General features: G+C 39.3%; 1 protein-coding gene across 1 annotated transcript; it reads right to left on the bottom strand.

Annotated features, from left to right (window-relative positions):
* Positions 1–669: 669 nt before the first annotated feature.
* Positions 670–14273, bottom strand: mrpl54 (mitochondrial ribosomal protein L54). Its single transcript, XM_051934677.1, has 6 exons — positions 14094–14273; positions 13826–13861; positions 13398–13433; positions 10733–10762; positions 4262–4418; positions 670–1123 (listed from the first exon to the last, which is right to left on the bottom strand). The coding sequence occupies exons 1-6, from the start codon at positions 14197–14199 to the stop codon at positions 991–993; spliced, it is 498 nt and encodes a 165-aa protein (XP_051790637.1). The 5' UTR covers positions 14200–14273; the 3' UTR covers positions 670–990.
* Between the last annotated feature and the right edge of the window lie 12 nt (positions 14274–14285).

Below are 14285 nucleotides of genomic sequence, written 5' to 3'. Positions count from 1 at the left end.
TTATGGCTCAGTGCCATGCTCATCGGTAACATTACCGACGGTGAAGGGTTCAAGGGCTCCCAAAAAGCAAGAAGGGAGCATGCAGCGAACTCGCATCGTCACACTCCTCAAGACTTGAGCATAATCCCCAAAGTGAAACAGGCTGCATACTTAAAGACCAGCTATCTTCAGAATGAAAAGGACATGTTAACACTCGATAAGATGCTCATCCCTACTGATTAGTATATTTGACAGTGCTGCACATTACAGATATTAAAAAAACAAAACCTGATCTAAAATTAAAAAGAAGACTGATGACCAGGATTGCTCTGTTCAAAAGAATGAGCAAAAGTACGAAGGAGTCACATCCTGTGGGCGAGCGAGAGACAGCGAAGGCCTCTTCTCTTGAAACAGGCGGCCACTCCCTTCCTGCAGCCACTACAGGCTGAGCACACCAAAGCAGCTCCCATGTTTCAGAAACGCAGCTGGCCTTCTAGATGTTAGGGAGGAGGTTTGTGCTGAACACTACCAGGACACCCAGGGTGAGCAAAAGAAAAGGGCAGAAATGGGTGACGGTTTAGCAGTGGTCTGACCGCGGGACCCCACAAGTCCTATGTCAGAAACTGGGCGGCTGGATCTCACACCTCCTTTAAGTAAACGCTTCAAAAAAGGATAAGCAGGCCAACAGCATTTCTATAAACTCATTTTATTGCTATGTTAACACAAGGCAGACTTCATCAGTGCACACAAAGAGCAGGCTAAAGGGAGCTCACCTCCTCGATGACTCAAGCGAGGGGACAAGGGTTTGTCATTTACTTTAGCCAGTCATGAAGCTAACAGCAGTTGGTCCATCTACAGAAGGAGTACCAGACACCTTTACTATCATAACGGGGAGATCCAAGGACTCTAGGCAGTACCCCACACCAGTCGTCACTCCACTGGTCTTTTCCGCATCCCGGATTTACATATTTGGTGCAGCGTGCCGTACGGCTGTCCTCGCTCCAGTGTCCACTATAGACGTTTGCCTTTACTAAGTTTGTTAGCCCGCCAGATGTTTTGTTTCCTAATGTGCCTCCAGTATTGTATACTTTCTGGGTCCAGTTCTGACAGTTTTTTTGGGGGTCCCAAATCCAACTGGAAAAGCCTGTTAGAGATAGAGAATGAAACCATTGAGTGTTAGTTGGCAAAAACACAGGAGACAAGTAGAAGACACAATGTATAGAGGCGGGCACCACTAGGTACATAGAGCAGGGCCTAAAACAGAGAATTAAAGAGCACACATAAACTGGCAAACCTCCTTCAGCTCGAGTGTTCACCCAACTCACTTGTTTTAATGGTTGAAGTTGTATTTCGATAATATTCAACACCACCAAGCCTCCTTGAGAAGCTAACAATGGAGGTTACTGACATGACCGCTCACATATGAAAGAAACTGACAAATGTCCATTTTACAGCAGGACACATCATATTAAATAATGTGACCATGTTAGAAGTTACAGGCTATTAAAATTTCATGCAAGGCTGAAATATGGAAACAGAGAACTGCTGAATTTAAGATGGGGCTACAGTTGACCATTTGTCTGTATATCCATATCTAAATCCCTAATCTGTTCTTCTAGTTCAGGGTCACAGGTAGCCAATGCCTACCCCAGTAACACTGCCAATGTTAGACATGGCACCAGTCTCACATTAACTCACAGGACACAATTTGGGGCCGTCAATCAGCTCTAATAAGTGGGAGGAAAATTCCCAGAGACACGGGGGGTGAACAGAAGGTGCAGGCTACAGTCGTAGCAAGTAAAAGTAAGGGGAGATGTTTCAAGCCAAACGGCTCTCTTTGTAATCTGTGCAAAACCTACAAGGATGACAAAATGGGCCATTTGGTATTTTAATTCCAAAATTACATGAGGCAGACCATATTAAAGATACAATCTTCTTATATAATAATATATAATACGCTACCATGGCTGTCCGTTTGTCTGTCCAGGATTTTAAATCACCTGTAGCTCACAAACCGTTTGAACTATTGACCTGAAATTTGGTACACATGTACTACGTGACATCTACTATCTGCTGTCGGGGTGATGATTGACCTCCAAGGTTATTCCTCTTTTTATTTATATTTTATTGTAGAATCAACACGCAGCAGCTGTAGTGCATGTTTACGGGTGCCGTTCTCATTCCCTACCACCTTCGCCGTCACTTCCCCTACCTCTTCATATCTTATATCATTCTTGAGGCAGATTTAAGACTTAAGTGCCATTTTAAGTGAAAAATTATAGAAAACGTACTCAGTAATTGCAAGACAAACACTGACTTAATCAGTTTTAACGCAAAAAGATGACGACGAAAGAAGAGAAGAAGCGGGTGGAGAAAAGGAGAGCTGCTCAGGAAGCAGCAAGCACATCAACCTCTGAGCACACAAATGCTAAACGTACAGAAAAAGAGGATGACAACTAGGAATGCTCAAGTCAAGTGAATTCACTGCATGTTATCATACAGTGCGCCGTTACTGGTGTATATCACCTTCACAACTGAGCACAGTCACAGTTAGTGGGGCTGCTAAAACAGCAAACTGTACTTCACGGCCAAAAATTAAATTAGCAAACCACAAATCTTTGGTGCTTGCTGAGGTTCTAAAGGTAAAGGAGTGTCCATAAATTCTACAACTAAAATGTAACAAATACAGTGAAAGCACATACAGTATGGCAGATGTTTGACTGGGATGCAGTCTTCACTTACAATTAAGTTACAGTTATGGCCAGTCATGTTTCATGTTTAATTCTGGATGAATCAACCATTATAAATAAAAAATAAAATTCTGATGATTTATGTGGGGGTTGACACTTTTTTTCCTGTTGATAACCAACCTTCAGTAGAGAAGTCTACAACAAAAGGGAAGCTTTAAAGTGGAAATATGAAAAATAAAAAAGGGCAGATGTTAAAACAATAAGCAGTTTACGACACAGAAAACTTGAATCACGTCACTCAAGAGGCACATGAGACGAGGCCCACAGGGAGAAGACCTGGAGTAGACCCAGGACACCCTTACAGGGGTTACATTTCTCAACTGCCTTTTAGTGTCTGGGAGATCGTCATGAGATGTTCAAAGAGGTAGCCGAGGAAAGGGAGAAAATGAAAATAAAATAATAAATGAAAGACTGTTATTGAGCAGCTAATATTTCCTGCATGAACCAACACAAACATAAATCTCAACGCAGTGAATGCCAGACTGTCAACCCCGAGTCTGAAGAATCAGCTTTAAAAATGTCTTTTGTAGACGAAGTGGTATGAATGAAATATCCTGAATAATCAGATACTTACTAATTCATATGGCAATGATAAAATGATTTTGGGCGGCACGGTGGCGCAGTGGGTAGCACTGCTGCCTTGCAGTTAGGAGGCCTGGGTTCGCTTCCCAGGTCCTCCCTATGTGGAGTTTGCATGTTCTCCCCGTGTCTGCATGGGTTTCCTCCCACAGTCCAAAGACATGCATGTTAGGTGTATTGGCGATTCTAAATTGTCCCTAGTGTGTGCTTGGTGGTGTGTGTGTCTGTGCACGCACCCTGCGGTGGGCTGGCAGCCTGCCCGGGGTTTGTTTCCTGCCTTGCGCCCTGTGTTAGCTGGGTTTGGCTCCAGCAGACCCCCCCGTGACCCTGTAGTTAGAATATTGCGGGTTGGATAATGGATGGATGGATAATTAGTTATTATCGATTCTGAGTACGGTTTGTATTTAAGTTACTAAAAGCTGAATCTGCCCTGGACCAGCAGATTAGAAAGATGGATGGATGGAGACATCATGTGGTACGTGCACATGGTTAGATAAATCAGGTAGTCTGTGATGTTCACCTCATTCCTTATAAAACCCGTCCATTCAACCACCGATTAGAAACTAAACTTCAGGCCTTAGTATCACCTCTGTAGCATCTCTCATACACATCGTCTTTATACAAACCCTCTACCCATGATAGTCTGAGTGAATGTTTGCAACTGAAAATGTAGTACAGGACAACTTGTTTTTCTGATAATAAATATATATATTGAAAATGCAGAAGACATGCTTTAGTAAACTGAGAGATTTGTCATATCAAAATGGACATATCCTCCAAGTTTTAAAGCTTTTGTTTTTGCATGCCAGTGGTTGTTCTGTTAACCTCCATTTAGGTCACTTGTGAGAGCAAATAAACTTTTATTAAAAAGAGCAAAATACAATATTCAACAATACTAAAGCCATGCTTTAATTTGCTCGTTTTGGCCAGGTTTATGAGGAACAGGGACTCACCACTGTGGGTACTCCTCTGAAGCCTTCAGCACTGGGTCCTGACCGTCCTTGAAGATGTTGACACCCATGGCGTGAGAGGTTAGCTTGACGGGGTCTTTGCACACCTCAGGTCCCTTCATAGAGTCTTTTGCACCACCTTTCCCTTTTGATTTTGTTGCTATCCTCACAAGGCAGAAAAATGAAAAAGAAATTCTAGACTTTAGAAGGGAATGAATGGTTGCGCTCATCAGAACTGCATGCACAAAGAACACAATGAGACTACTATGACAGACATCATATATAAAGACCTAAGGCTACAGAAACATGGCTTTTATAGGGGACACTTACAAAAATGACTTTTTCTTACGTTGTCATTTTTTATGTCTCAGGGTGGGGAAGGGTCATAAAAATCAATCAGGAGCCATGATGTGCACTTTGTTACCAAATACGACTGTCTGGTTCTGTGTGAAGGGGACAGCGTGCTGCTCAAGTGGGCTGTCCAGAGGTTTTTATTTTGAGCCAAACCATACGTTCAGACTAGCCCCACGCACCATCATTGAATGCTATAATTTTATCAAACATTTCTTTCGAATAAGCAGTATAAATTTTTTGGCAACCTTTTAACCTATTACAAAAATCCCAAGTTATTATGTTAACTTCCAATTAATATTACTAACATGCTTATTGTTGTCAGAATCAAAAAGAACAAGTAAATAATAAATCAAATAATAAAGGGCTGAGACATATAAACTAACTAGCCCAACTGTGGCCTGTTGCTCTAGTGCTAAAATCTAAGTGTAGAAGCTTCAAGTAACTGAAATTCAACAGAACACAACTGCAGTCCACAATACCTGTGACTTTACTCACATGGACTGATAAAACGCAGTGCATTTTGTATTCCAACTGATGGCATAAAACCTGATAAAAGAAATGCTAAATAACAAAATGACTGATAGAGAGAGTGTTAATCCCATTGGAGCCCACTGCCTGTCACACAGAAGGAAGCAGCGAATGGTGTTAAACTTGCTTCGTGGGAGGCCAGCATGCCCTCTTTACAGCTGTTAATGGAACTGGACATTTATTTGCATGATTTACTCCTGCTCTCATTTTGCAACATTAATTGGGGAAGATCACCAGAATATGTAATGGACTCAAATGAGATTAAAAAAAGAATAGGGATAGTACTGATTTCCCCCATACTTTTTTTCTACTTAAATTCCTTTAAATTGTAATGTCAGTTTGTGTTTTGTCTCACTTATATGCTATTTGGTATTGGATTCTCAACAGATGACAATAGATAGGACATCACAAACATTAATGTTAAATACACCCAACTGTCAGAAGGAAAGAAATCTGCTTATTTTATATACTCTAGATCAGGGGTAGGCAACGTCGGTCCTGGAGTGCCACAGTATGTGCAGGATTTTGTTCCAACCCAGTTCCTTAACGAGAACTCAATTATTGCTGATGAAGCACATATTGCTTAAGTGACATTTTAATGCTTCATTTTAGTGGTCTCGCTTGTTAAGGTTCTCCAACCTTAATTGCTTATTTCAATCTTAAACTGCTGCATTCAGTGTTTTAATTGCTCCTTATTAGCAATAAGATGTAAAACAGGGGTAGGCAACGTCGGTCCTGGTGAGCCGCAGTGGCTACAGGTTTTCATTCAACCCAATTGCTTAATTAGAAACCAATCATTGCCAATCTCAGACCTTATTTAATTTTATGGCTTGTTAGTCTGTGCAATGTAAGGCTTTTATATCATAGTTTTTTTTCCTTTCCAAGGATATCATCCAAATGATTTGAAGCCTAAAACAGATCATTTTCAGTCTGTCACATTTTTCTATTAAGTGTTTTATTAAATCAAACCGTGCATGATGAACACACACAGATGTAATTGGAAAAAAGCTAGCTGGAGAACTGCTGGCTGCTTTGTCTTTTACATCTTATTGCTAATAAGGAGCAATTAAAACACTGAATGCAGCAGTTTAAGATTGAAATAAGCAATTAAGGTTGGAGAACCTTAACAAGCGAGACCACTAAAATGAAGCATTAAAATGTCACTTAAGCAATATGTGCTTCATCAGCAATAATTGAGTTCTCGTTAAGGAACTGGGTTGGAACAAAAACCTGCACATACTGCGGCACTCCAGGACCGACGTTGCCTACCCCTGCTCTAGATAAGTAATTTACATTTTGTAATAATTAAACTGTGAAAAAGGTATATTTTAATCTTGCATTTACATTAAATGTAATCATTGCAGGTTTCATATCAAAACAGACTTACTGTTAAATATATTTTAACAAGGGGCTTTTACATTGATGGAATGAAGGCAGTACCCCAGATATCTACATGATCATCCTCATCAAATTCTTTTTTTCTTCTATCTTTTATTGAATTTATTAAAAGCATGTAACAAAATCCACATTCCCCATCCTTTGCTGCCATTTTAAATCAAATCAGTTAGAAGAAGTAAGCCTAATTTCACCAGCAACACGCGGCACCTACAGTACCCACAAACTACCAACTCGGACTTGTTTGAGCGCTCCACAGCACATTCATCTTCGATTTTTAGCTTCTTTGAGGAGAAATATTCTCAGATTGGGAGAAAAAAAAAAAGAAAAAAAAAAGGCTGGGCACCAATTTTTGCAATTAAGAAACATCATCAGCATCTCTGGGGACTTGTGAAGGATCATAAAGCTTCACAAAAACACTTTAGAGAATACAAGGGGCCTGTTCACTATGGCAGTGGCTCAGAGACCCAAGGTTATTCTTTCATTGTACGACTACCACACTGAGTATCAAATCTCAGTTAAACATGGCAATGTTGATGGGCTTTTAAGAGGTCCCTTGCCTGAAACAAGAGATACTGTAACAGAGACAATGTCGGAGACCATTTACACACCTTGACTAGGCAGCATTAGATATTGTCCAGGTATCGTGTGCAACATACATACTGACTAACTAACTAGCTAGCTAACTAGATAGATGGGAGATACTTTATTAATCCCAAGGGGAAATTCACATTTTCAGTAATACATACCTGTTCCTATTCTACTCTATGGGCAAACAGAATGGCTTGTTTTTACACCGGTAACTATATTGATATCATGTTATGTCACTTCTAATGGCTTCTAGAAGGGGATTTGTTCATCCAGATTAATTTAAAGGTAAAAAAAAAAAAAATCATACAAAAACATATGGTGGGTATTTGCTATATATATAATTTTATTTATTTACAATATTGGCAATAACAACCCTGAGAATCTTTTAATCAGGAGTGAGCTGCTGGTGTTACATTTATATGGTCCAGTTAAGAATGGGGGTTTTACCAAAGTCAAAATTTGGAGCCCTTCTGGCACAAGAGTGGGTGTGCAATGAAAAAAAAAAAAAAAACAGAACTCTTCTTTAATCCACCTGGTTAAGAAGACGATTTCTTGCCATCATGTAGAAATGTCAAAAAACAACTACTGTATATACTCGCGGATAAGTCTGGACTTGATTTTACCGTATAAATTTATGGTATATTATAATGTCAGTCGTATAAGTTGAATGCAAGAGATTATGATATGCTAACACCCACCCGAGAGAGTAACCATGGAGCACACGGCCTTTATTTCTATGTATTGTGCCTACGTGACCACATGGTAATACACAAACAATGTGTTTTTGTGTATATCACACCCTCCTACACCTTTATTGTAAGAGCATCCCTTATCTATGATGGAGCGTTTGATCAGAAGAAAATATGAAGCTGGTTTTAAATTAAAAAAGAGAAAGAAATTGGTAACTGCGTTGCTGCAACAAAATTCGATTCATCTGAGAAACTGATGCAAGATTGGAGGAGGCAAGAAAAATCTAAGTGTCGCATTTTTGAACAGGCGTATAAGTCGGGGTCTGACTTTATGATCGATTTTTCAGGTTTCAAGACCTGACTTATACGTGAGTATATACGGTACTTATTATTTGACCAATACTTTTATTCAAGGCAACTTAAAACATTTTTGGTTGCATTTATTTTGTTTTTCCAGTTGGAGCACGGGCAAGTAAAGCAACTTGCTTATGGTCGCCCTGTGTTACTTCCGATACCCCGGGTGATACAGCTAGTGTACTAATAAGATGCATTGCCTTTTTTATTCCAGCACAACCAACTCTATAACCTAAGGAACCAAAGGACATTTTATTTAGAAAAGAATGACGAGAAATAAATAAGGCTGGCAGAGGAAGTATTAATCAAATTGCAGCCCATTGACCGTCACATAGAGAGAAATACCTGATGGTTATGACTATTTTTTATTTCCTATATTTTTTCTATTTACATTTTATATTATTAAAGGAGTACTCTACTCAAAAATATTTTTGTATGTTACTTACCCTGTGTAGTTTGTAGCAGTGGCTTACAAAAAACTTTTTAATCTTTTGTTTTTATGCAGAATGGAAAGAAAAAGCTTATGATATAATAGAAGCCAAGAGTGACCAATGCAGGCAACGGCAAACAATGTGAAAAACATCCATGGGGAAAACAAAATATATATTACTCATGTTGCATAATCCACATGTCAGTTATCCAGTCATATGCTGAAAACATGCAAAACACAAGCTTTTGGCTAAAGTACTGCCTGGAACTACCGGCAGACATCACAAACAGGAAACTTAAAGTCTAATTGGAATGCCTTTTTGAATTGAAGACATGCCTCTCCCCCTAATTCGTTAGTCAAGAGTCCTGTCTTCATCAAAACGTTTTTTTCTTGGCCATCCCCATGAACTACATTGGTAAGTAACGGGTAAAAATATTTTAGTGTTGTCCATTGCTGCTGCTATACAGCATTAGTATAGGATTATCAACAGCAGCGCTAACAGTTCAATCTGTGGAAATGAAAAAATGAAATGCATTTAGTTACTACTACCACATACATTCTAATAGATGTGCATGGTGCGAGATTGGAGGAGGCAAGAAGATGTAAAGAAAAGGAAAAAAAAAAATAATTGTCACATTTTTGAAGGGGCGTATATGTCAGGGTCTGATTTTATGATCAACTTTTCGGTTTAAGATCAGATTTATACGCAAGTATATACAGTATTAGAATTCTTTTTTTTTATTTTTTAATGTGTGACTCTTCAATTCCACCGGGGGGGGGGGGGTAAATGTTAACATTATACAAAGATATTGTCTGTCTGTTATACCTGCATTGTTATCACTCTTTAATTTAATATTGTCCTTATCAGTATGCTGCTGCTGGAGTATGTGAATTTCCACTTGGGATTAATACAGTATCTATCTAATTGGTGCGACATAGAGAAATACATTTTTCAAAACATTACAACAACTAGTAAGGATTTGGCAAAGAACATAAAAATGAACACACTACAATAAATAAAAGCTTGTCTTGTACTCTTGTTGGACACATTCCTGTTTGTACAGAATGCTGGAGACATTTGCTCAAAAATGACGCACATCATGAAACAAGCTGCACTGCAATGGATGGTGACACTGGCTGACTTTAGTAATGTGACCAAAAGACCAGGGCTATGAAGACAGTTTTGTTCATATAATGTCAATGTCAGTTTATTTATATAGCACATTTAAAACAACATAGGAATGCTGTGGCCAAAGTGCTTTACAATAAAAGAAGAAAAAAACATACAATTAACATAAACAGAAATAAAATAAATAATAAATAGAAGTAAGATTACATAATCACAATGAGGAAACCATCGGTATTACTGAAGGTCACGGAAAGCAAGTGAACAGAAATGAGTGTTTTATCTTGTTTTGAACAGTTTAATTGTAGACGACTCCTTTATATGATGAGGTAAAGAGTTCCACAGGCGAGGCGCAGCAGCTGCAAAAGCCCTGTCCCCCTTAGTTTTACACTTAGTACGAGGGACAACTGACCAGAAGATCTAAGCACTCTAGATGGCTGGTGTAAAGCACACAATTCAGATAAATAGGCAGGAGCAAGCCCATGTAAAGATTTAAAAACTAGCAACAAGATTTTAAAATCAATTCGAAAACTGACAGGCAGCCAGTGTAAAGAACCTAATATTAGAGAAACAGAATCAGACTTTCTTGCCCTAACCAGAAAGCGAGCGGCAGCATTCTGGACCAACTTTAACCTGCGTATCAGGGATTTGCTAATCCCAGAATACAGCGAGTTGCAGTAATCAAGGCGAGAAAAGATAAAAGCATGAGTAGCTTTCTCAAGGTCCCTAGAAGATAAAAAAGGCTTTATCTTACCTAATAGACAAAGCTGGAAAAAGTAACTTTGGACTACAGAATTAATCGGTTTCTCAAAAGACAGCTTACTGTCAAAGATAACACCAAGATTGCGGATATGAGGTTTGCAAAAGACAGAGAAAGAGCCGAGAAGTCCAAGACTAATTTGGGCTTTAGCTGAAGAACCCACTATAAGCACCTCCGTTTTATTTTGATTCAGATCAAGAAAATTATTAGCCATCCAGGATCTTAGTAATTAATGTATTAAACTTACGTTTCCTGTTTTTTTCCTCTGAAGTAGGAACTGGTTTGTGGGGCCGGTTAAAAGAAAAATAAACAGAATGAAAAACCTGCACACAAGTAACATTAAACAAAAGCATCTACAGGACATTTACGCATCTATTTTGTTTTATTATTACCACACTTATTTTAACTTCACCTGTTTGTTGTCTGGTACAGATCTTGTAATCGATATTTAACCCACTTCCTATTGTCCAAATGACTTGAAATTTTGCACACTCACTTCTGACGACAATACATGAATCAATAATCAGTTTCACTAACTGATCAATTAATCCATGTTAAATTAAGAAATTAACTTTTCATATGGAGAATAGTTAAAGATTTCACCAATTGATGGCGCTAGTAACGGATAGAAATATTAAAGGAAGTGTTAAAATATTGATTACAAAATTATATTAAAACAAACCCAAGACTAAAATGTTGAAAATAATATATATATAAACAAATTTTAAAAACCATGCGTATACTAAGTTAAAAAGTGTACTAAAAAGTAAAAAATTAGTCTCTCATACATCACTCGTAAAATAAAAGCGTGGACACTTTTCATCAATCAATAAAATCTTAGCAAAAGCGCCCATGCTTTTATTTTACAAGTGATGTATGAGAGACTTATTTTTTACTTTTTAGTACACTTAACATAAGTGTGGTTTTTAAAAAAAAAATATATAATAATATATTTTTTTAATGAACTAAATGAAATCAGACTCTAACAACCCATTTTTATTATTGTGTTCATATTTAGTGACTGTATTTTATCAAAGACAACTTTAAAAAACAAAAGTGTATTGGACACCAAACTATTGTTTTTTTCCTTTGACAATGTGGTCACCATCTGAACAGAAAGCAGAATTTGTGTCTGCGAGGTTATTAGAGGTTTGGGTGGTGGGTATTAGAGGTTGGGGAGTCGTGGATTTGGTAAGGTGACCTGGACAGAGTCACTCACTGGGTTTGTGGTCACTTCACGTTCTACAATTTCAAAATAAATTTACCAGGCCACACAGCCTGCTGTTTCTCACAGGCAATGACACAACAGTCACAAACACACTTGTGCCTTAATTAAAGTGAGTGCTGCTTAAGACTGGTTATCATATAAAACCATACACTGGAGATTAGGACTGCCACTCTTTCAAGAGCTACAGCACCTCCTTTCCACAAGAGAGACACACTGCCAGAGCTTCCTATTTGAAACAAGAAACTGAGCACTGTCGTTCCAGGATGCACGCCCACCAGACCATAATGACCATACAGCTACTTGAGATGGCTGAACCACAAGGTCCCTGTATCAGAACCAGCACATGATGGGGTTGCTTTGTAGCGATGGGTAAGGAAACTTTCTCATGGAGGACAAAGATAAAACGTTTGACCCAATCAAAGAGCAAGTCTCGTACCTTCTTTAGGAACAAGTTGTGTGATCTTTCTGGCTTTTTTAAGCAAAATTAACTACTGAGTAGGTGAAATTTACCCCCAGTTGGAAACCCCTGGTCAAGTCTCAGTGTCACATAATTGAATGGTGTACAAAAATATTTATGCTTCTATGAAGAACTTTGTTAAAGAACATACTATGAAAAGTGTTCCATAATCATCATTATTACTTATTTCTGTGATGCTTTTATCCAATGCAACTTACAGCATTTGAGATACAACTGGTGACATTTTTGCTATTCTTCCAATTGCAGCACAGGCAGACTGAGTGACTTACAAATGGTCACACTGTGTCACTTCTAGGACATCAACCCAAAATCTTGGGGTTTGAAGTCCAAAGCCCCAGCGACCACACCATAACTCCTGCAACTAAAGAGAAATGCAGTATGCTAGGATTTGCTCTAAATAAATGAAATGCTAAAGCCGTATCTGTATTTTCCATTACAGGACTAAGGAGAATCACAGTGCCCCCCCCCCCCCAAAGGTAGCAACAGGCACAAACACACACACAGGATGGCACACGAGTCCACCACAGTGCCCCACTCCAGCAGCTGTCAATTTACATCTTTAGGAAATGGAAGAAATTTCACACGGACACAGACGGAATGAGTAATCTCCTGTGAGACATAGAGAGGTGGGTGAGAATGGCACCCAAGTCTATAACGGTCGAGTCAAGCAGCAAGGTTTACCATTTGTGGCACAAATAAGCAACGACCTTACCTTATTGTCAACGGCTAATAAGGTAACAGAAAATGCAAAATCCAAAGCACGGCCCGTTTAACAGAACGTCACCAAAAGTGTCCCTCCGCCCTGACACACATTCTAATCCCACTGAGCGCCTAAGTGACTCAGATACTCGCACAAATCCGGCTCTGAAGGACGCACGACACGGTAATCCTGTATGTCCAGTCAGGGTCGCAGCTCAATGGTAAGCATTCAGATTATACAGCAGCAGCTCCCGATCAGAACAACCGAACAAGGCAACAGTAGACCAATGAAAGCAACGTTAATTTAATCCCGAGAGAAATCATTTTACACTACCTTGTTCTAATACTTTAGGAAGCCGTGGAATGACTGATCACAAACATGTTAATGGAGCCAAATCAAAAGTTTAGAAGGTGATGTCACCTAATTCACTACCTACTTACAGGGACCCCCCAAAAAACACTAACGAACATCCACACAAAACTCCACAACTAAAGCCCGATACTTACCCGGTTGTTTTTTGTTCTCTGTGCCACCTTGTTTTTCTTAACGAAATGAAAATGACAAAATATAAATGTAATGAATTATTATTATTAAAATTAAAACATAAGACTGCGGCTCTGACAGGAGGCTTAAGAAGGGACAGGGAATGGGAAGCTCTAAATGAAGACTCCACCAGCACGTTCACCTCAGTGCTGCCAAGACTTAAGAATGTGGCCAACTGGCCACATAACCGAACTTTAATTTACTCTTTGTATGCAAAGGTGCTCATAGTAAAAATACATTAGATAAAATGGAGACAGACTGACTGGCAGCAAACTGACAAGTCACTAAAGGGTCCAGGCTGGAGGAACAGTGTATATTAACGTGGTTGGTTCTGTGTCTAAGAACTTGCTAGAAGCTAACTACGGTGTACTAAACTGCGCATATGGCTTACTCGGCGGAGTCTGCTCGTCGGCTCCTGGTTTTTTCGCTTAAGACCAAACAGAGACAGAGAGGGGAAAAAGATGGAGGAGGTTTAGAGATAAACAGAAAAAGCAACGTGAAAACTTTAAAATCCTTATGGCAGCTACGTCACCCGCTTCAACACCTAGTCTAGAGATTTCCAAACCGATTGGTTGTTTCGTCCCTTACTTACGCTACGAGTCCGGCAGGGGCAAAGCCGACCTAAGTGTTCGGTTGGAATCACGATGATTTTAACTCACCTGGTTTTTTAGCGTAGTCTCGGGTCTGAATTCTGCAGACGTACCCAATACGAGCACCGAGCCTGGTTAAAACGTTGACTTCTCTTAGCAACGTAAATGCAGCCATCGTATCGAACCCGGCGAGAGGCCGCCCGACCTCACTCACGACCCGTACAACAAACGTCGCGCTAAAACTACGCACTTGTGACGTCA

Source organism: Erpetoichthys calabaricus, chromosome 12 (assembly GCF_900747795.2).
Source record: "Erpetoichthys calabaricus chromosome 12, fErpCal1.3, whole genome shotgun sequence".
Lineage (NCBI taxonomy): Eukaryota > Metazoa > Chordata > Cladistia > Polypteriformes > Polypteridae > Erpetoichthys > Erpetoichthys calabaricus.
Note: the sequence above shows the minus strand (reverse complement) of the source record. Positions and strands in the feature narration are given on the sequence as shown.